The 20,488-nt window shown below is 36.0% G+C and overlaps 2 protein-coding genes and 2 non-coding genes across 4 annotated transcripts; 3 read left to right on the plus strand and 1 right to left on the minus strand.

Moving 5' to 3' along the window:
• Positions 1 to 1,950: 1,950 nt before the first annotated feature.
• Positions 1,951 to 6,049, minus strand: LOC107600745 (28S ribosomal protein S11, mitochondrial-like). Its single transcript, XM_016292702.1, has 5 exons — positions 5,875 to 6,049; positions 5,191 to 5,307; positions 4,147 to 4,245; positions 2,222 to 2,351; positions 1,951 to 1,965 (listed from the first exon to the last, which is right to left on the minus strand). Exons 1-5 carry the CDS (start codon positions 5,952 to 5,954, stop codon positions 1,951 to 1,953), a joined length of 441 nt encoding a protein of 146 aa, XP_016148188.1. The 5' UTR covers positions 5,955 to 6,049.
• A 223-nt stretch (positions 6,050 to 6,272) lies between these two features.
• mrpl46 (mitochondrial ribosomal protein L46) lies at positions 6,273 to 10,002 on the plus strand. The gene is made up of 4 exons (XM_016292717.1): positions 6,273 to 6,555; positions 7,604 to 7,802; positions 7,929 to 8,099; positions 8,537 to 10,002. Exons 1-4 carry the CDS (start codon positions 6,316 to 6,318, stop codon positions 8,782 to 8,784), a joined length of 858 nt encoding a protein of 285 aa, XP_016148203.1. The 5' UTR covers positions 6,273 to 6,315; the 3' UTR covers positions 8,785 to 10,002.
• Positions 10,003 to 14,323: 4,321 nt separating this feature from the next.
• On the plus strand, positions 14,324 to 14,395 carry trnaq-uug (transfer RNA glutamine (anticodon UUG)). Its single transcript has one exon. It is a non-coding gene; the product is annotated as a tRNA-Gln (tRNA).
• Positions 14,396 to 14,630: 235 nt separating this feature from the next.
• trnaq-uug (transfer RNA glutamine (anticodon UUG)) lies at positions 14,631 to 14,703 on the plus strand. The gene has a single exon. It is a non-coding gene; the product is annotated as a tRNA-Gln (tRNA).
• Positions 14,704 to 20,488: the final 5,785 nt, after the last annotated feature.

Raw genomic sequence — 20,488 nt, forward strand, 5'->3', positions numbered from 1 at the left:
CATTCTGACGGCACCCATTCACTGCAGATGATCCATCGGTGAGCAAGTGATGTAATGCTACATTTCTCTAAATCCGTTCTGATAAAAAAAATCTAACTCATCTATATCCTAGATGACCTGAGGTTAACCTGACTCACGTATATTTGAAAAAAAAAAAAATGTTATGATGCCTTAATTCACTGGTAGCATTTAAAATGATTGATTTTAATTTAATTATACAGATAATTAAATAGAAAAGTCTAGAATATTACCTGCCATTTACCAGCCACAACATGAACATAATTACTGGCCAGAACTGTAAAATCAGTGCATCCCTGATTCCTATCCAGCTTCTACCTAACTATCCAAATCTAAGCACAAGTATTTACCCTGGCTTTCCCATTTAGTAATTTGATTCAAATAAGTTAGCGCTGCAGTTGGTGGCTTTGCATTGATTTATTTATGCCCAACCACCATCTGCTTAAATGCAACTTAGTCTAGAAGCTTCTGTTCTGACTGTGAATAAACCGAGGGTAGGTAAAAGAGTAATGCAAGTCTTAAAAGCCCCCTGTTGCCTGCAGCTCTGGAGGGGCTCATTAGATTCTCACCCAGCCTTAATGTCCTCCCACCCGGCTCAGAGTAAGAGCATGCAGGTCACAGAACTCATCGGTCAGTTTCAGAGTATTGATTGAATAGTCAGCACGCATAACTGTTGCCGTACCATACAGGCACATACAGAGAATAATAAAAAAATCACTGCTGCCATTCTACTGAAAGTATCACGAAAAGAAACTGGATGAAATGCAGGAGGCCTAAAATCACACAATCAACTAGATTTTTATGTTTTCCTAAGAAAATGTGACTGGCTGTGCAAACGTCACCACCATGATGTCCCTCCCTACGCAGTTGCAAATATGTTTTGGGTGGTGTCATAAATTATGAATAATTTTTATTTAATTCTGTACAAAATACTGGTTACAATGGAGTTTATTGGCTTGTTTTCTGATGCGTCTTGATTGGTGGATATCAAACCATCTCTTTTAATTTCCTTATTGATTGGTTGCAAGTTTTAACTTGCTTTGTTTGCATTAAGGTGTTTTTTTTCTTAATTTGTAATTGCTTAGTCCTGATGAAGGCCTGTGTGCAGAAATGCGTTGGCACAAAAAAGGACTGATTTTCTATAACTCCTTTTTTATTCTTTGATTTCTACACTCTGCTTTTATAAGTACCTTTTTGCTTTTTTCACACGCCTCGCTGGTTTTGTAAAGTTGCACCAGAATGACCTCATAAGACTTCTGGGTGGATGGACCATATAAGTGAAAAAAGTCCTTCTCTAAGCCTCAATAATAGAGATGGCATAGGCCCTACAATAGATTTTTAATTCTTTTTTGGCTGCAAATCATAATAGTAAGCCTAAAAGTTAAAAGCACACCTCAAACATGGCAGAAAGGGTGACAGTATTAAGACTACCTTTGCTACGAATTTCAAGCAAGTCTTTTGTTTGTTTGCAACCCTGAACCTGTTTTTACTCATTTGCACATCTGTGCACCTCAAGCTGTGAACGGAACCTCTAAGTTAGTGTTGAGAAGTGTGCCATTACGATTTTCACCTTGCACATGATTAACTGGGTGGAAAGAAAATCTCATACACTAAAAGTTTAAGGTCAGTAAGGTTTCTATTTTGAAAGAAATTCATACTTTTCAGCTTAAATTGATCAAAAATGACAGTAAGTACATTTTATAACGTTACAAAAGAAGACCGTCATAGTTTACAAAAAAAAAAAAAGTTCTCTATATTTCAATTATGTTTTGACCGACCCTGTTTCTAACATTATATTTTATGTCTGTTCTGACAGAATTTTTCAGCATATCTTTAAATTTAAAGCAGAAAACCAGTCAAACACAATCTAAAAAAGGGTACTTTAACAATTAAACAGGGTGTGGTAAATTACTACAAAGAAATGTGCTGCCATCAAGTGGACAACATCTAAATGACAGACACAAAAAAGATGCACACCTGCCATTAAATGTATTAATAATTATTTTTGATGGAAATGTCTGATATATCTCTCTCTACTAGACAGTTCAAATGAAATCATATATGGCTTATGCTTTGACAACTATACAAAACTTTAGGATAAGTCTGCATTCATTAATTTTTATTAAGCAAAATGTCTTAAACAATCCTTGACACATTTTATTTCAGTAAACAATCAATATGATTTATATTTTGTCTATCTTACTGCAGCGGCTGAAATCCCAGCAGTCTGTGCTGCAATAGGAGTGGATTTCTTCACATTCTTGAAACCTTCTGATCCACACGAGGTTCGGACCATGTACTGGCCCAGACAATCTGTGACGTGGATATGTGTGCTTGAGCAAGAAATGAAGGACAAAATACAGTTAGCTATATGTAAACATGTAGTATTAGGTATAAATAATAATTATAATGCATTAGGGATGGAACGATTCTTGACGTCTGACGATAAATCGTGATAAAATACCCCACGGTTAGTATTACCGTTTCGTATTTTAATTATCACTATAACCGTATTCGATTACCGCGATTTGAACAACTGAGGATAAATAAATACAGTACTGCACAGGGCTCCAGTGTGCGACCAAATGGGCGCATTTTGCGATAATTTTTTCTGCCGGTGCAACTTAATTTTGTGTGCGGTCACTGGCGTGACCACCGCATTGTTTAACTCATAAGCTCTGCATTTCTGTTGCATGTGAGAATCATCAAACGGCAAACGAAACTGAAAGCATAACGAAACCGCAAGAAAACATGCAAGCTCTGTCACCGACAGCAAGTTTAGTTTTACTTTTCTTTTTGTTTTCATTTTGAAAAGCTTGTTATCTTTGCTGTTTACCTCACGGTATGCTATGGAGGCTCTCTTTTTTATTTATTTGATTCCTCAGTTTACACTAAACGTTCTGTAATTTATTAGTCGGTATATAATACAGCATGTGGTGTGTGCCATGCCTCGTCTTATTCGTTTTTGTTAATAAACGTTTTGTAAGCTATTGAATATATATATATATATTCAAACTATAGTTTGTCATTGTATCTTACTGTTTATTGTTGTTATGCTATTTAATTAAGAATAACAATGAATCCATCTTTTGTTTTAGTCTTAAAAAGTGAAAGGTGTGTAGATAAAAAAACGGACCGAATTTGCATGCATGTGTGTGTATTATACAGCCTGCTGTGACTCAGGGTTGTCATTAGACTCTTCACGACACACGCTGATGAAATTACAAACAAATAGCGTGGAAGTAACCGAAGAGACGTATAAACATGAAACCGAAGATTTGAAATGTTATTTTTAATTTTTCTATTTCTCCTGGCCAGGCATATTATCAGTATAAACACTGAAACACTGAATAAGACACTGCTGATAATCTCAAACCTGAGGAAACATACACGCACATCAGGGAATTTGCATGCCCTGCTGTAAATTTTGACCGGTTGATGAAAAACAAGCTTATGTGGATTCTACACATTTAAACAATAAGGTATCTAGTATTATTTCTGGAGCAGATAAATACATATAATCATTTAATAATCAATTATAATTTTGAACATTTACATGAGATATTTGAACATGCTATTAGATAAACTGTTGTCAGTCATGTTGTCATTTAAAATCCGGACATCATTGGCAATGTTATTGTTTTAGTTATGCAAACAAAAACTCATTTTATTTGTTGTTTTGTTGATTTGAAATGTAAAACTTGGTGAAATGATTTGTGTGTCAGTACTTTTTGAACATTTTCAGCACATTTGAACAATACCGTGATAATACTGATAACCGTGATCATTTTGGTCACTATAATCGTGATAAGAAATGTTCATACCGTTACATCCCTATAATGCATATACTATTAACATCTGTAGTCCCTAGATACACTAAGAAAACACTGTAAATTAATTTCTCATGGGCATTGAAACTAAAAGACATGATGGACATATCCTGTCATGCAACAAAAGCACTTTGACCAACGCAACAGATGGATAAAAGACAAATATAGTTAAGAGATGAAATAAGCGTATGGTATAGCTGCATGCACACAGCAAAAAAACTATAATCAAACTATATCTGAACTAATTCCATTTTAATTTGTCAATCACAACTATTTTATTTTTTGTCAAACAACTTACTTGTTATATGTGGCTTTTATGTGTGCTATCGGTAGCTCTTCAAACTTTTTGCTGTTCCAGGTCAGGGAGCTCTCCTCACCCGGGAATGGAGGGAAGAGACTAAATAGGGAAAAGAATATAAGCAACAACAATAACAAAGTATCTCTAGAGAAATACTTTATGTAGACAGATACTTTATTATAAATGATAACTATTACTATCAATGTCAAAAACGGTTTTTGCTACTATATATATATATATGTGTGTGTATATAGTTTAATAAAATAGATATTAAAAGTGTATAGATTTTAATAAAAATCTGTGTGTTATATATATATATATATATATATATATATATATATATATATATATATATATTGATGTTGAAGTCGACAACTGATAATTAAATAATGACATTTATTAATATACTGATATATACCGATTTAAAAGTAGATGTGAGATCAAACCTTAATTTTTGATTAGTAATATGCATTGCTAAGGTCTTCATTTGGACAACTTTAAAGGCGATTTTCTCAGTATTTAGATTTTTTCTGCATCCTCAGATACCAGATTTTCAAATAGTTGTATCTCGGCCAAATATTGTCCTATCCTAACAGACCATACATCAATGGAAAGCTTATTTATTCAGAAAAAATTTGAAAATTTGACCCTTATGACTGGTTAAGTGGTCCAGGGTCGCACATACATATACATATATATATATATTTAAATTTTTTTTGCAGAAACTGTGATACGCTATCACTCAAAAGTTTAGGATTTTAAAGAAATTAATACTTTTATTGAGCATGGATGCATTAAATTGAATTAAAATTGACAGTAAAGACATTTATAATGTTACAAAAATGTCTGTTTTAAATAAATGCTGTTCTTTCGACTTTTTATTCATGAAAGAATCCTAAAATGTATTACAATCCATTTATTATTTAAAATCTCTGGGGTTAATTTATGTGATAATTTATATCCTAAGAACTGACTAAAAGGTTTGGGAGACCCTGGGTTAAAACTATATTTGAAAGCAGGTGTGTGTCACTGTTTCTGTCATACTCTTTCAGTCTTTTGACAGGGGCTGATGGCGTCTTGGTTTCCACTGGTTTGGTATCAGCCTCTTGTAATCGCATGGCATTGCTTGACAGCGGACGCTGAAGCCCAACATTTCCCCCACTGCAGGAGACAACAACCAATTAGGTCCCTTAGTAACAAAATACATCCAGAGTGTGCAAAGCTGGTCTCTAGACACATACGGTGATGACTTAGTTTGAAGAAGCTCAAATAGAAGACCTTTTATCTTGTGTTATTTCATAGATTTGATTACTTCGCTATTAATGTAAAATGTGGAAAAAGTATTAATATAGAATGAGTATGTGTCTGTAAACTTTTCACTTACAGTAAAAAATAATAATACGTAGGAGGTACGTCAAAGAACACCACAGTATAATCATGTTAGATGGTGAGAAAAAACCCCAAAATATTATTAGTATGGTACATGTCCAAAAAAACATGGTATTACCACAGTACCATGTCCAGAAAAATGGCATAACAGTAGTAGTATGAAACCATAATCAAAAACCAGATTAATATTATGTCAACTTTTGTTATATGATTGTTGTGTTGACTTAAATACAGCGTCAACACAAACCATTACGTTAACAGTGGAGGATATTTGTCTGTCACACAAATATCAAACACGTTATCAGATGGGCTGCTATAACAACCACATAAGCTACTTACATTATCCGTCCAGATGAATTCAAGGGCTCAAAAATCTGCTGACACGAACCTCGAATGAGTCTATATAACCTAAGATACATAGTGTGTGTTTAAATCATGCAGTTTATTCACAAACACACACACATGACTTTAGGTAGCTTGGCGGACACTGAGGGTCGCGTACAGTGCGTTTAATGTAAACCTCATACTAAATTTCAGAGGGGTGTTTTTAATTAAATTTTAGACGCTAGCGTATCGAATGTGACGTAAAGTATATTTTATTAGGTTTAATATAGTATTAACATAAAATATAACTATAATGTTTCTTTACTTTCATTAAATGACCTTTGCAAATACCACCAAACCTTTTTTCACTTAAACTGGTTCCCCCTATTTTCGAAATAGTCGCGTCTATTTGACAAACTCCGCAAAGCACTACGGGAACACGTGCTGACGGTCAAGATGGCGGCGCCCTTCACTAGAGTTTATAGACCATTATGGAGAATAATAACTACAACTACATTAAACAAAGGCGTGCGAAATGTTTCGTCCACTAGGCAACAGTGGTCTGCGCAAAATGTCAAAACTGCGGGTGTCGCGTCTCCGTGGGCGCTGCATGGAGCCGTTTGTCTGCAGCGGCTGCCTGTGGTCTCTCAAGATAGGAGCCCTATTGAGGAGGAGTTCATGAAGCTAATGCACCAGGTATGAAAGAATCAATATTTGACATGAAATATATAATGTGACCATGGACCACAAAACCTGTCATAGGGGTTAATTTTTCGACATTTTTCTGAATAAATAAGCTTTCTATTGATGTATGATTTGTTTGGATAGGCCGATATTTGGCCGAGTCGACTGAGGGTGCAGAAAATAAATAAATCAATAAAATATTGAGAAAATCGCCTTTAAAGCTGTCCAAATGAAGTCCTTAGCAATGCATATTACTAATCAAAAATTAAGTTTTGATATATTTACAGTAGGAAATTTACCAAATATCTTCATGGAACATGATATCATTATCCTAATGATTTTTGGCATAAAAGAAATATCAATCATTTTGACCCATATGATGTATTTTTGACATCATATGACACCATGCTACTTAAGATTGGTTTTGTGGACCATATTCTAATCTCAACAAATTAGAATATGGTGACATGCCAATCAGCTAATCAACTCAAAACACCTGTATAGGTTTCCTGAGCCTTCAAAATGGTCTCTCAGTTTGGTTCACTAGGCTACACAATCATGGGGAAGACTGCTGATCTGACAGTTATCCAGAAGACAATCATTGACACCCTTCACAAGGAGGGTAAGCCACAAACATTCATTGCCAAAGAAAGCAAAAGGATCCCTTACCATGTATTGAGTACATGTACAGTAAATGAACATACTTTCCAGAAGGCCAACAATTCACTAAAAAATATTTTTTTTATTGGTCTTATAAAGTATTCTAATTTGTTGAGAGTTGGTGGGTATTTGTTAAATGTGAGCCAAAATCATCACAATTAAAAGAACCAAAGACTTAAACTACTTCAGTCTGTGTGCATTGAATTGATTTAATACACGAGTTTCACAATTTGAGTTGAATTACTGAAATAAATGAACTTTTCCATGACATTCTAATTTATTGAGATGCATCTGTATCTTAATATTGTGCTCTGCCCTTCAAGCCTATCCTTATAATGCTGTCCATCCATTAATCTGCTCGCCATGAGCCACCTATAACCAGCATAACTTACTGTTTCAGATGGAGTTAGAGAGAAGTCTGCTTTCGGACCATGACCTGAGGCTCCTTGAGGACGCTGCACGGATGACCCGAAAACAAGAAGAGGATTCAGATGAAGAGGAGGAGGATTATAGAGACAAAGAAATTTTCACAGCCCAAGATCTGGAAGATATTTGGGAACAAAAACTGAAGCAATATCAACCAGCTCCGAGGTCACAAGGTAAGCATTATATCGGCAGGGATAGTGTCTTTAAAAAAAATCTGATTAAATCATTGTTTTGATGCAAGCCGTGTTTTTTAAGACATTTCAGAGTTATAAAACATGTTGAATGTACACAAATTACAGGTGTTGACGAGAAAGGCGTGAGTTCTTCAGAGCGTTGTTTAGCAGAAAGCCTGATCTTGCTGGTGAAGAAGGATGTTGGCAGTCAAAAGCTTTGGCTCCTGCCTCAGATACAGTGGCAGACGGGAGAGACACTTCGACAGACGGCCGAACGTGCTCTTGCAAGTCTTCCAGGTACATACAAATTTGTCTATTTTGTTTATTTATACATGTGTATTTTATTCACATATCTTAATTTTTTATTATCTGTGTTGTTGTCTCTGTGTATTGGAAGCTTATTGTCACCAAAATAAAATCCTTTTGTGTGCAAACATACTTGGCAATAAAGCTCTGTCTGATCCTGATGCTTATATTGTACTAGTCATTTAGACAGATTCAGGTTGGTCAGTTTTAACTGGAGAGTTTATGTCAGCTTTTAAGAAGGAGCTGATAATCAAACATTTTTAATAAGCTGACAATTAAGGATTACAGTTTTAACACTGAATCACAAGCAGGGCAAGAAAAATGTAAATGAAACATGATTACATTTTCTGGTTAAAGAAAAATTCAGTGCCAAATCGAATGGGCTGCTGGTTAAATTATTAAGCTTCTGTTTAATTTGTCCTCTGTAGGTGCTGATCTAAAGGCCACTTTCCTTGGCAATGCACCCTGTGGATTTTACAAATATAAATACCCAAAGGACATTCAGAAAGAGGGCAGTGTTGGAGCCAAGGTGTTCTTTTTCAAAGCGGTGCTATCCAGCCATAAGCACTTACCTCTGGAGAAGAATTCATTTGCCTGGGTAAAAAAGGATGAACTCCAGGACTTCCTGAAGCCAGAGTACCTAAAACAAGTCAGACGCTTCATTATGGCTCTGTAATATGGGAAGACATGAATATGTTGGAAAACAGACCGCGAGTTTATGCTTTTCATATTTTTGGACTATGATTCCATGAGTTTGGACCCTATTCCATCATATGATGGCAATATAAATGATGTTCAGGTTGTCGTATAGATACACTCTATTGTCATCTGTCATGTATTTGTATATTTATCCTGCTTGTAACTGGAAACCTATATGACGATTAATGCAATATTAAAAAGGTCGGGTTTTGACTTCATAGCATGTGATCAACAAGTGGAGAAAAGTCTTTGTCTTGCAAAATAATGCTCAGGAGGCAGAGTTCCAGAAGTCAAAATTCGACTTTATTGCAAGAAGACAACAAAGCAGAGATAACTGCAGAACATCTGAATCTTTCTTTGTCCAGGATACCGTCTTTATACAATTTTGTTATCGGACGGTCGCTGTCCAATGAGTGTGCACCCAGCTCGCATGAGGCGGACTTAACTTTCACAAACATGCAAAGTATCTTCTTCAATTGTGTTCTATAAGAAAAATTAAATATTTCATCAATCTCATCTTTTTTTTTTTTTTAAGTATTTTGTAAAATGTAGCATGAAATAATTTTCCCAGCAGGGTGGTAGTTATATTGTTTGTTATTCCTCTACTTCACTGTCACTTCTTTATCAGTGTATGTATGTTGTCCTTTAAAAACCACCACTTGAGGGCAGTAGATGGACAAAGAATGGAGGACAGACCATCCAAGGGGAACTTTAACCCCCTTCATTGAAACACAAAGGATATCCAATTATGCTTTTGGCAAGTATATTTTTGTCTTGTCAAATTTAAATGCCTTGTACTTGGGGTTTCTCTTATGCACTTTTATGTCTCTCTCTCTTGCTCAGTTGTCAAATAGTCATTGACTTTTGTGCTGTGCTGGTGGAAATTAGGATTAGTAATACTATGAATTATTTAGGCACCTTGATTATGTAGATTGTAGACAGTCATTTCTGCCAGCGTTTTGGGATTTGGAGGAGAAATTAGTTTCAAAATTCTTCATAAATAGTACAGCTGTGGGCTTTGCAGTGGGATACTTTTTTTTAAAGAACACAAACTTAAGAAAGGCCAGTTTTTGTAAGGCTAAGTGATATAGGACTTCTTTGAAAAACCTCAATGGTCCTAAAAATAGGCTTTACTTTCTTTATCCAAAAATTATTTCTTGTTTTGTTTGGGGGGTAAAATATGACAATAAATATTAGATATTTCTTGACCGTTTTTGTGAGATTAAGTGTCCATGGAAGAGCTTTTCTTTGTACGCTGAAGCGGTACACTCCTTATAAAAAAGTACTTTTCATATTTAATTCTGCTTTGCATTCACCCCAATTAAGTAGCAGCAGTTTGTGGGTCACTGGTGACTGCAATGCTTCTCCATTCGTCTTTCAAAACTGCAAACTGCATGTTTCTTTCTGCACTTTTCAAGTCCGTCCATAAATTGGATTGACTGATTTTGCTACACCAGTACATGAACATTAACAACATCTATTTAGCTCTAGACTAGGAATATTCTTTCGTGTCAGTGAAAATGTACATTTAATGAACATTAAACAATCATTTCCATAAGTATTCACCCCCATCAAGTGGATGACAGCCATTTCAGACTTGCATTTGGTTTCACTGGCAACGGCAGTGTTTCTCCATTCTTCTTTCAAAATGGCATGCTTCTTTCAGCAAAACAAATATCGTCTTAAGTCATAGGAGTCTTGTGGTTTTCTTGTATTTTGCACTTTTCATACCCTCACATGCCTTCAAGGTCTTGCTCTAGAGAAGCATCCCAACATCATGCCATCACCATGCTTCACAAAAGACATGTTGTATTTGGCTGACGTGTGTTTAGTTTGATGGATAAAAAGCTTTATTTTGGTCTCTTCAGATGACAGAAACATCTCTTCCAGCTGGTCTTGGTGACCTCCCTCACTAGTCACTAGTGTCCTCCACGGTCACTCTGTTTTTTGAGGACAGCCAGCTCTAGGTAGATTTACAGCACTGCCATGCTCTTTCCATTTCTTAATTATTGATTTAACTATACTCCAAGGGATATTCAATGACTTCTTGAAGTCTTCTTGTAGCTGTTCCCTGACTTGTACTTTTCAATTACTTTTCCGCTGAATTGCTTGGAGGGGTTTTTTTTGGACTTGATGTAAGTTCTGCCACAATATTGACTCACCAGAAGTTGGAGCTCCCAGATAGAGTTGCTTTTATACAATCAGCTGAAACTCTCTGACTGCACACAAGTAATTTTAACTATTAATTAGATTTATTTACGTGTCATTTAATGAATACTTATGAAATGAATTAGTTTGGATTTTATACTCAGTATTATTTGAAATGCCTTTATAGACTTTTTCTGTTGATGAGTGTCAAAAAAGCCTAAAGAAGTCCAGTGTGATTCATTGCTGTAAAGCCACTAAACATGAAAAAGTATTTTATAAGCACTGTATCTCAAGTCTGCCATTAATCCAGATATTGGCATATTGTTCTAGTTTTATTAGTTCAGGTATACGTACAGTGCTCTCTGCACCTCAAGACGTTAGTGTCTAACCTAATAACGGTGAGAATAAAGAACATTATGCATGTTTGCTGCTAAGACATTTCGACCCAAATCCCATTTCAAATTAAATTGGCCACATTTAGCCCATAAACACGTTTTACCTCAACAGCTTAATTTATAATTGAAGGTTAAAATGGGGGCTCAGAGGTCTTCAGAGACATCTAAATGGAGCCGGGAAAGCAATAAATGGGTGCGAGTACGAACCTTCCCTCCCTTTAAAGACCTCAAGCGCTGAGCTCAGCTGTATGAGATCAGGTGAGGTTATTGAGAGGATGTACAACAATTAGCTGATCAGCATGTTTTGTCCTCGTTCACGTCTCACATCTCTGTCACGGTGCTTTGTCATGTCTGAGAGGATTAAACATCCTTTGACGATGTTAGAATTGATATTTCCTCTGCACTTTTTCCTCTCCTGTTTGTTTTTTGTTAGACACCAAATCCCATTTCAAATTAAAGTGAATGACTGCCCCTAAAAAACAAAGCTTGGAATCAATCATCCATTTATAAAAAGAGAGCACAATGCAAAATCTTTGGCTGTACGGAATGAAGATTCTTTTATTCCCAAAGAATAAATTTAACCCCAGTTAACCTAACACTGTTTCCATTTGCTTTCTTTTTTAATCCAGAAAAGCCAATTTAATTGAACAAGCAAAGACTCTATTGGTCTATAAAACTTCAGCAAAAAAAATATTATATGCTTATCCCAGAGCCAACGGGTTTTGGACAAGGGTTTTAAAAGTTTTTGATACCAATGAATCCCAGAATTGAATATACTTTTGTGAGTGACCCCTATTTACAATATAAAGGCAGCTATTTATTTTCATTTCAAGACTCATTTATACCGTGTGAGAAGTGTAGTACAACTTGTTTACAAAATTAAATAATGCACCTTCTGTGACACTTAAGCCAAAACAAATATAACAAATATTTTGATAATTTACTATAAAATATTTAATTTATATTAAGAATTGTTTTTCTACACACAATTAGGCGTGATGAACAGCTGATAAAAACATGTGTCATGTGGACAACTTGTGGATTATTGTGATGTTTTTATCAGCTGTTTGGACTCTCATTCTGACGGCACCCATTCACTACAGAGCATCCATTGGTGAGCGAATGATGAAATGCTTAATTTCTCCAAATCTGTTCAGATGAAGACAAAAAGTCGTCTATAGCCTGAGGGGTGAGTATTTGCAACAATTTGTAATTTATTGGTGAACTATTACTTTACATTTTTTTTGCAGTTGATATAACTACATCTTATAGTTATATCTGCTTTTTTTTAACTTAGCAATATTTGTTAAACAACAAATGATAATGCCATGCACTTTGTTCACTTGTCCTGCTTTGTAGTTTCAGCTTACTCCAGAACATACACTGAACATACACATTGCATTAGAAAAACCAATGCATTCATGCTCCGACACCTCAATGTTTTCCAAGGCAGTCTATCCTATCAGGCAAAGTTAAGAAATAGTGTTCCTGTAGTTCAAACAGTAGGGCAAGCAATGTACTAGTAACAGCACGTTCCCAGGGAATGCATGAACTGATAAACTGTATACTTTGAATGCAACGTAAGTTGCTTTGGATAAAAGTGTGTGCTAAATATAAATGTGAATGTAAACGTAACAGCAAGATAGCTGAACTTAGGAAGTGCATGAACTTACACGCTCAAAACATCGTATTCACACATTTGTTTTGAGTCTGTAAGAAACACCTTGCATCACCAGAGAAACCAGCTAGAACACTATAGTAACAACTTAGTTACTACTTTGGCAGTAAGAGTATAACTCCCAGAAACTCTAACATTTTGCATAAGGAAGCAAGCACCATTCAAATTTTCTTCAGAAAATATACCAATCCAGTTGCTTCCTGAGCAGATAACTGATAAAGTTTCATAATGTGATACTTTTATTCAAGGGAATAATTCTGAATATATAGCTAATGTGGATGAGTGTTATTATTTCAGCAAACAGATAACCTAATGGATTTAAAACTAACCAAGTCTTTCACTTTTCAAAGATTCTGCAAACGATCCATAGTTAGCAAACTGACCCAGCATCAACCATCCCAAAGGTCTGGATGAGTGGCAGCTTGGCATCACCCTCTGTCCATTAAAGATGATAGAGGCAACTCTACAGCCAGGGGAAATTATGCAAATGTTATATTCCCATAAGTGAAACTTGTCATTTCTGAATGTCAATGCTGATGTATTTTTCCCTACTGGAGAATTTGAACATGATCATACTATGAATCCAGATGTAACATTTTAATGCTGTTTAATGAATCTTCATGGCTTTATTTGGATTATTGATTGATACATTAGAATGGCAGCTGCTTTATTTTGCATTCAAGGTCTAGCTATATAAAATCATTCAATCTGTCTTTTTAATAAGCAGAATCAACATCCAAGAATCAGCATCCTATAGTAATCTATATTTTGCAGTGCACATTTAATTATCCTTCAGATTCTTCTGGGCCACATTCATGGTAATAAATAAATGATCGGTCTCAAAGCAAACTCTTTTTACATTTATTTTGAAAGATGAAGCTCGCGATCACAATGCACTGGGTCAGCTGGCCAATCAGAGCAGACTGCGCTTGTCGGAAGGAGGGACTTTATAGAAAACGAAGGGTTTGAGAGAGGCAGGGCATAGAGGACCTACAATAATGTACAGTATTTGAAAAATAATGTGTTTTTTGAACATTAAAGCATGTCAACATATTCTGTTATACCAAATACACAAAATAATGATCTTTAAAAAAGCATCATATGACCCCTTTAAAACCTGCTCTAGGGTGCTTTTCTCAAAAGCAGCTGTCGCAAGTTACTGCGATCATAGATGGGTAATGACGCTTTTGGGAAGCTCATCCCTAATCGATTTCTGGACGAATCGTTCATCCCGGTTTAAAAAGATTTGACTCGATTGCTAACGATTCGTTGATTCGATAGGTTAGGCAACACCGGACTCGTGGCCTAATGGCTAAGGCATCTGACTTTGGATCAGAAGATTGCAGGTTCGAGTCCTGCCAGGGTTGCAGTTTTAAGGGGATTAATTGAACCATTGGCCTATCTACCACCCACCGAATCTCATCAGGAAAATTCCACTTTAATGCTGGGTACACACCATAAAATAATCGGGCCGATTTCTCCCCTTCCGACATTATAATGTCCCGATTATCTTGGTGGTTCTGAAGATTATTTTATCAGATTTTCCTGTGGTGTGAGGTGTGTTAAGAGTGACTGAATCTTAGCGATAGGTTAGGCAACACCGGCCTCGTGGCCTAATGGCTAAGGCATCTGACTTTGGATCAGAAGATTGCAGGTTCGAGTCCTGCCAGGGTTGCAGTTTTAAGGGGATTAATTGAACCATTGGCCTATCTACCACCCACCGAATCTCATCAGGAAAATTCCACTTTAATGCTGGGTACACACCATAAAATAATCGGGCCGATTTCTCCCCTTCCGACATTATAATGTCCCGATTATCTTGGTGGTTCTGAAGATTATTTTATCAGATTTTCCTGTGGTGTGAGGTGTGTTAAGAGTGACTGAATCTGCTCGGAAGAACGTCGGAGGCGCAAATCGTAAATAAGACACATCAGAAATCCTGATGTGTGGGAAGGAACCCCGAGGACACCACACACACTATAGGAGCAAAACGGTTAAATCTAGGATTTTTTGTCCTCATGTTTGTGGTTTTTCACATCTTGAAGATCTTATAGATTTTAAAAATCTTTTAGTGTGTACCCAGCATAACGTGAATATTTGTACTCTGCTCACTATTCGTCTATGCCTTTCCATACATCCTATTTCCCCCTGTCAGCAGCCTATCTTATTCTCCTACTCATGCTGTAATTCTAAAGGTAGCACTTGAGAAAGAAACACCTTTCATCATGACAACTACCAGCAGATTGACTTGAGTGTTTTTCTCCCCAACACTTTATGCACTGCACTGTAAAGTGAGTAACCCACCAATGTAACTTGCAAGTATGCTACAATTTCGTGGACATGAATACTGATAAATATAAATTTGTATAACAAATATTGCATTTTATTACATTAATTTCCCAATTAGTTGATTAGTTAACAAACTGTGGGATTTCTTGGCTTGCTTGCTTGGTAACTCTCTGTATCACACACAGTAATCCAGCTGAGTACAGTTGTTGGTTTATTGTTGGTGTATTTGTGATGGTCTAAATGAACAAAACCATATCTAAATCCATAATACATATATTCTTGTGATATCACCACATTTGCATTGATCCTGTGTTGACTACTGTTTTTTTTATATTTATTTATTTTTGGTATGTCCTTGGAAATTTGTGGTTTAGTTAATTTCTTCTTTAACTTCTTCAGAGTCTAAATGTACAATGTACAAGTATTGTGACATTCACATGCAATTTGTGCACAATTGTGTCTAGCTTTATGTAACAACGGAGCGGTTTGTTGTTGAAGACATTGAGAACCATTCAGGATTTACATGACATTTTTACAGGATTGAATATTTGTATATAATTTATTGCACATCCGTTATTAACATATCTTCTTTTTGGTGTTGTTCAGAACGACATCTACTTTGGACTCCACCATAAATCTAAACAGCAGCTACCATAAATATCCTTGTCTCCTCAAATAAATAACCACTAATTGATGTCGTGGCGACACAATATATTTCTAATCAATTTAATGCCTCTCTTTAAAGTAGAAAAACACCAACTCAGCACATTAGTGAACATTAGACTTACCAAAACACATTAGAGAGGGGAATATTAACTTACTACAAATATATTTCACCTAGCGTAACCTAATAGACCTACAGACTTACTGATGCAGTCAATAGCATGCAAAACACTCACATTAATGGGTTTGATCAGATTGAAAAATGCTGATAAGGGCTGTTTTGGTTACTGGAAAACATTTGTCTCTAGAATAATTTGAGAGCTACGATCATTAGTGTGAAAATGTGTCTCATAATTGTATTAAACAAGACGCCCTCCATATAAAGGCTTTCAATTTTGTGTACGACAAAGGGCTTTTGTGAGATCCTCAGATTTGTCCTTGTACCTGGCCTGGATAGATTTATTGCTCTGTTAAGGTGTTTTTATGGCCTCTGGTGGTAAACTAGACCCCAGAAACGAGATGTTCTGAAAAGAAGAAATCAGCAATACTGCACTTTTTCCTTTTTTTTTTAAAGATTTCATGAGACAATTGTGGTTAGTAGAACAATTAAGCAGACTAAGGTTTACAACAGAGAATGCAGATTTCCTACACCACAAAAGACTGTAAAAATGTTGCTGCACATTGTAGTTTTGGTTACTGTTATTTGTCTTCAGTAGCTTATTTTTTGCCCATTACAATAGTTTAGAAAAGTTTGGTAGCCTTGGAAAAACTGTTATTACTAAGGGTGTTCAGGGAAAATGCCTACAACACAGTTTTGTACTGAATCTATCACTGTTAATATTGGCCGGTTAGGGATTTGTGTTATAGACATGAGTGATACATAAATGGACATGGTGATTAATTGTGTGGCTTGCTGAGAAGAGGTGTGATATTACTTTCAAGTGGCCTGAATTTCACCTCATATGAAAAAAAAGACTTGAATTGAAGGAAGAGACATACCTAGCCCTCATTCTGACCCTCAGAGGATTTTCTTTTTCCTGTAAATGTTATCACATTGGACAAAAACCTACTGCTCACAACAACTTATTTTGTTCAATCTAATTTCAAAGCTTGTTTTCTTGTGATTAACACAGGTTTTGATTTTCTTTTTGGAATTGATTGATCATAGGCTTCTCTGATCTGAGCTTGCGCATCTCAGTTTTTGAGTGAACATTGCCAAAATCGTTTTCATTTGAAAACAGGTGCATATGAGTTCAGATAAATGAGGCCTACAATTAATAAGTTCCAAAACGAAAACAAGACCTGTTCTAATTGAAGGAAATAAAAGTTGATTGAATCCAAGATTTGATCATAACAGCATAATGAGAGATTTACAAGTAATAGTATGCTACTGGAGCACTTTCCATGGCCACCAGTTTAAAAATGTGAATATAGCAAGAAAAGTACTTTTATTGTGTATCATTTTATTGTATATTTACATATTACAGATATATCACAAAAACGTTTGGGTCCTTCAATGTCAACTCAACCAAAGGTCTTTGTCTAAAAATGATTTTGATCTTTCTTATTTTTATTTATTTTTTCTCCAAGTACTGATTACTGAGTAATCCTCTGTTTTGTAGAGGGCGGTCAAAATGACTATTTTCACCTTAGAGTTGGAAATTACAGAAGGGGAAACATAACAATTAATACTTTATTTTTAAACAGAGGTTGTAACTATCTTGTTTCCCACTATCAAAACACTTGCATAAAACATACCTGTCTGAGTGCCAAAATTACTCTTTTTGCAAAGTGTGCATGCTGTAACTCAAGATATATCAGTATCCTTTTAGATTTGGGTTCTTAACACATGTTTCCTTTTGCAGAATCATTTTAAGACCCTGTATGGTTCAATCCCAGTGATATGGTGATCTAGGCTCAATTTGCAAATTGTTGAATTCTACCCATTTTCAATGGACAAAATATTTTGCCCTTCCTCACTATTTATGATTGTCTTTCTTCTGAAAAAATATTAACAGAATACAACATTTTAGCTGAGTAAGTTTCTGAAATGTGACCCTGCACCACAAAACCAGTCATAAGTGTAAATTTTTCAAAACTGCGATTTGTACATAATCTGAAAGCTGAATAAATAAGCTTTCCATTGATGTATGGTACAATATTTGGCTGAGATACAATAATTTGAAAATCTGGAATCTGAAGGTGCAAAAAAATCTAAATATTGAGAAAATCACCTTTAAAGTTGTCCAAATGAAGTTCTTAGCAATGCATATTACTAATCAAAAATTAAGTTTTAATATATTTATGGTAGGACATTTACAAAATATCTTCATGGAACATGATCTTTACTTAATACCCTAATGATTTTTGGCATAAAAGAAAAATCGATAATTTTGACCCATACAATGTATTTTTGGCTATTGCTACAAATATACCCCAGCGACTTAAGACTGCTTTTGTGGTCCAGGGCCACAAATATGGTTGATTTGACACGGAATGATCCTTTAGTTATTTAAATGACATTTAGCTAAATGTGATAGTGATGTCAAATTATAATTTGCATTGCACAAGACAAACCTCAACAGATTTACTGTTCCCTGCACTGTGTTATTCTTCTTATTTATTTTTATTGGCTGATGATGTCTTGGAACATTTATGGGAAACACCTTACTTCTGAATTAAAAAATTAAGGTGGATAATTCACACACTGTCTGTGGGTCTTTTTGTCTTTGGCATTAAAGGGGTCATATGATGCTATTTCAAATTTTCCTTTCTCTTTGGAGTGTTACAAGCTGTTTGTGAATAGATAAGATCCCTAAAGTTGCAAAGACTAAAGTCTCAAACCCAAAGAGATATTCTTTATAAAAGACTCATCCACATCCTCCTAAAACGGCTTGTTTAAACACGCCCCTACATGTCTACGTCACTGTGTGGGAAGATTTGCATAACACCACCCAAATGTTCACGCAAAAAAAGAAGGCGTGACTTTTATTCTCGCTGTAATATTGTTGCCGCTGTAAGGAATTTAACTTATTAATTCTTGTTAAGGGAATTAATCATTCATTTTATTTCTAGCTCAGGTTTTGAAAGGACTCGGATCTGAAAATTCGAGGTCCACCTGATTAAAACTGATTTCAAGTTTGATAGTTTACACTCTATCAGCTACTCGACCAGCGAGACGTTAATGTCAGTGTATATTACCAATTTGACTATATGTATTTTCCCTGGCCACGGGGTAATACGTTCTTTGATAATCTGTAAGCTCTTAGAGAGGTAACGTGATCTTTGGCAAAGGTTTTGACTTTAAAGTTATTCCGTTGCTGATTGGCTGTTGATTTGGCGCCGGAATGACGTTTGGATGACATCATTTTAGGAGATCCCTCGTTGGATTGGTTGGTTGCCGGGTTACGGAAGAGCCTCTGGTTCTTCTGAGAGAGAGTCTGCTTTAGCAAGACTTTGCTTTCTGCAGAGTTACGAAGCTTCAACTGAAGTGTTTGAGTTCTTAGATGGTTGATCGCCTGATGGTTCAGCTTGTGAGCACAAGTTAGAGTGCTCTCCACACGGCGACAAGGCCTTGTGCTGGAGAGCAAGTGGCAAAGAGCCTGCGTTCGGGAGAGCAAGCGTCGAAAAGCCTTCACTCGAGAGAGTAAACAGCGAAAAGCAATTGAATCTGTGTTGCAGTGGGGTTTTGACCTGTGGCACAAGTCCGTCCCAAAGCGCGCTCTTCCAATCGACTTGATGCAAGGCGGGGCGTGCATACCTTAACACGAAGCTTCACTTTTATCACATGCGGACACCATCTATAAAAGTTTTGTTAATACTTGTATAAAGTTTCTTAAATGCCAGTATTGTACATACTATTAAAGTTTACTTAATTTCAACATTCTGCATTTGTCGTGCCCATTCGTTCAAGATTAAACTTCACATATTACACACATTTTAATAACCTTATTTCCTAAAAAGGGTAATAAACTGATTAGTTGTACCGTAAGTTGTACCGATTACATGAAACACGTCAAGCATATATATAAGACATACAACATATTATTTGTGAATCTGGTTGACCTGTTGTAAGTTTCGCGTCCCTTTTTTGGAATGCAAAGGGGGGAAAGGGGAGGTGTCCTGAGGTCATGCCCATGTCACGAGTTGTGTGTGTCTGCCATTCTTCTGCTGGACAAGGAGCTCTTAATCTGTCGCTTTCTGTTTATCGGATTTAGCAATTTATGTGTTAAATGGTCATGGGTATCATGCATCTGGTCCTTGAAAGCCCGTAAAACAAAGATACTTTGTATCCTAGTTTGAGTTAGGGTTTAAGCACTGTTTTTATTTGAGTCTCTTGATACGATAAGCTAGATAGTACAGGAACTGCTTCAACACTTCACTGACCCTGCATGAGTTTTACGACCGCAGCTGACTGCATAGGGGCTCCTCAGTTTGTCTCAATGGAATGTGATTGTTTCATGTGTGACTCAATAGTGTAAGTGGGATCTTACACCACCGCCGCCGCC

Source organism: Sinocyclocheilus grahami, unplaced genomic scaffold (genome assembly GCF_001515645.1).
Source record: "Sinocyclocheilus grahami isolate Dianchi unplaced genomic scaffold, SAMN03320097.WGS_v1.1 scaffold290.1, whole genome shotgun sequence".
Classification (NCBI taxonomy): Eukaryota; Metazoa; Chordata; class Actinopteri; order Cypriniformes; family Cyprinidae; genus Sinocyclocheilus; species Sinocyclocheilus grahami.

Excerpts from the sequence above, each read along its gene's own strand:
- LOC107600745 (XM_016292702.1), bottom strand. The coding sequence starts at position 5,954 with ATGTATCTTAGGTTATATAGACTCATTCGAGGTTCGTGTCAGCAGATT. Across the intron at positions 4,246-5,190 it reads CCTGTCAAAAGACTGAAAGA|TCTCTTCCCTCCATTCCCGG; the intron begins GTATGACAGAAA and ends TTCCCTATTTAG. Across the intron at positions 2,352-4,146 it reads ATAAAAGCCACATATAACAA|CACACATATCCACGTCACAG; the intron begins GTAAGTTGTTTG and ends TTCTTGCTCAAG.
- mrpl46 (XM_016292717.1), top strand. The coding sequence starts at position 6,316 with ATGGCGGCGCCCTTCACTAGAGTTTATAGACCATTATGGAGAATAATA. Across the intron at positions 6,556-7,603 it reads TCATGAAGCTAATGCACCAG|ATGGAGTTAGAGAGAAGTCT; the intron begins GTATGAAAGAAT and ends TTACTGTTTCAG. Across the intron at positions 7,803-7,928 it reads ACCAGCTCCGAGGTCACAAG|GTGTTGACGAGAAAGGCGTG; the intron begins GTAAGCATTATA and ends CACAAATTACAG.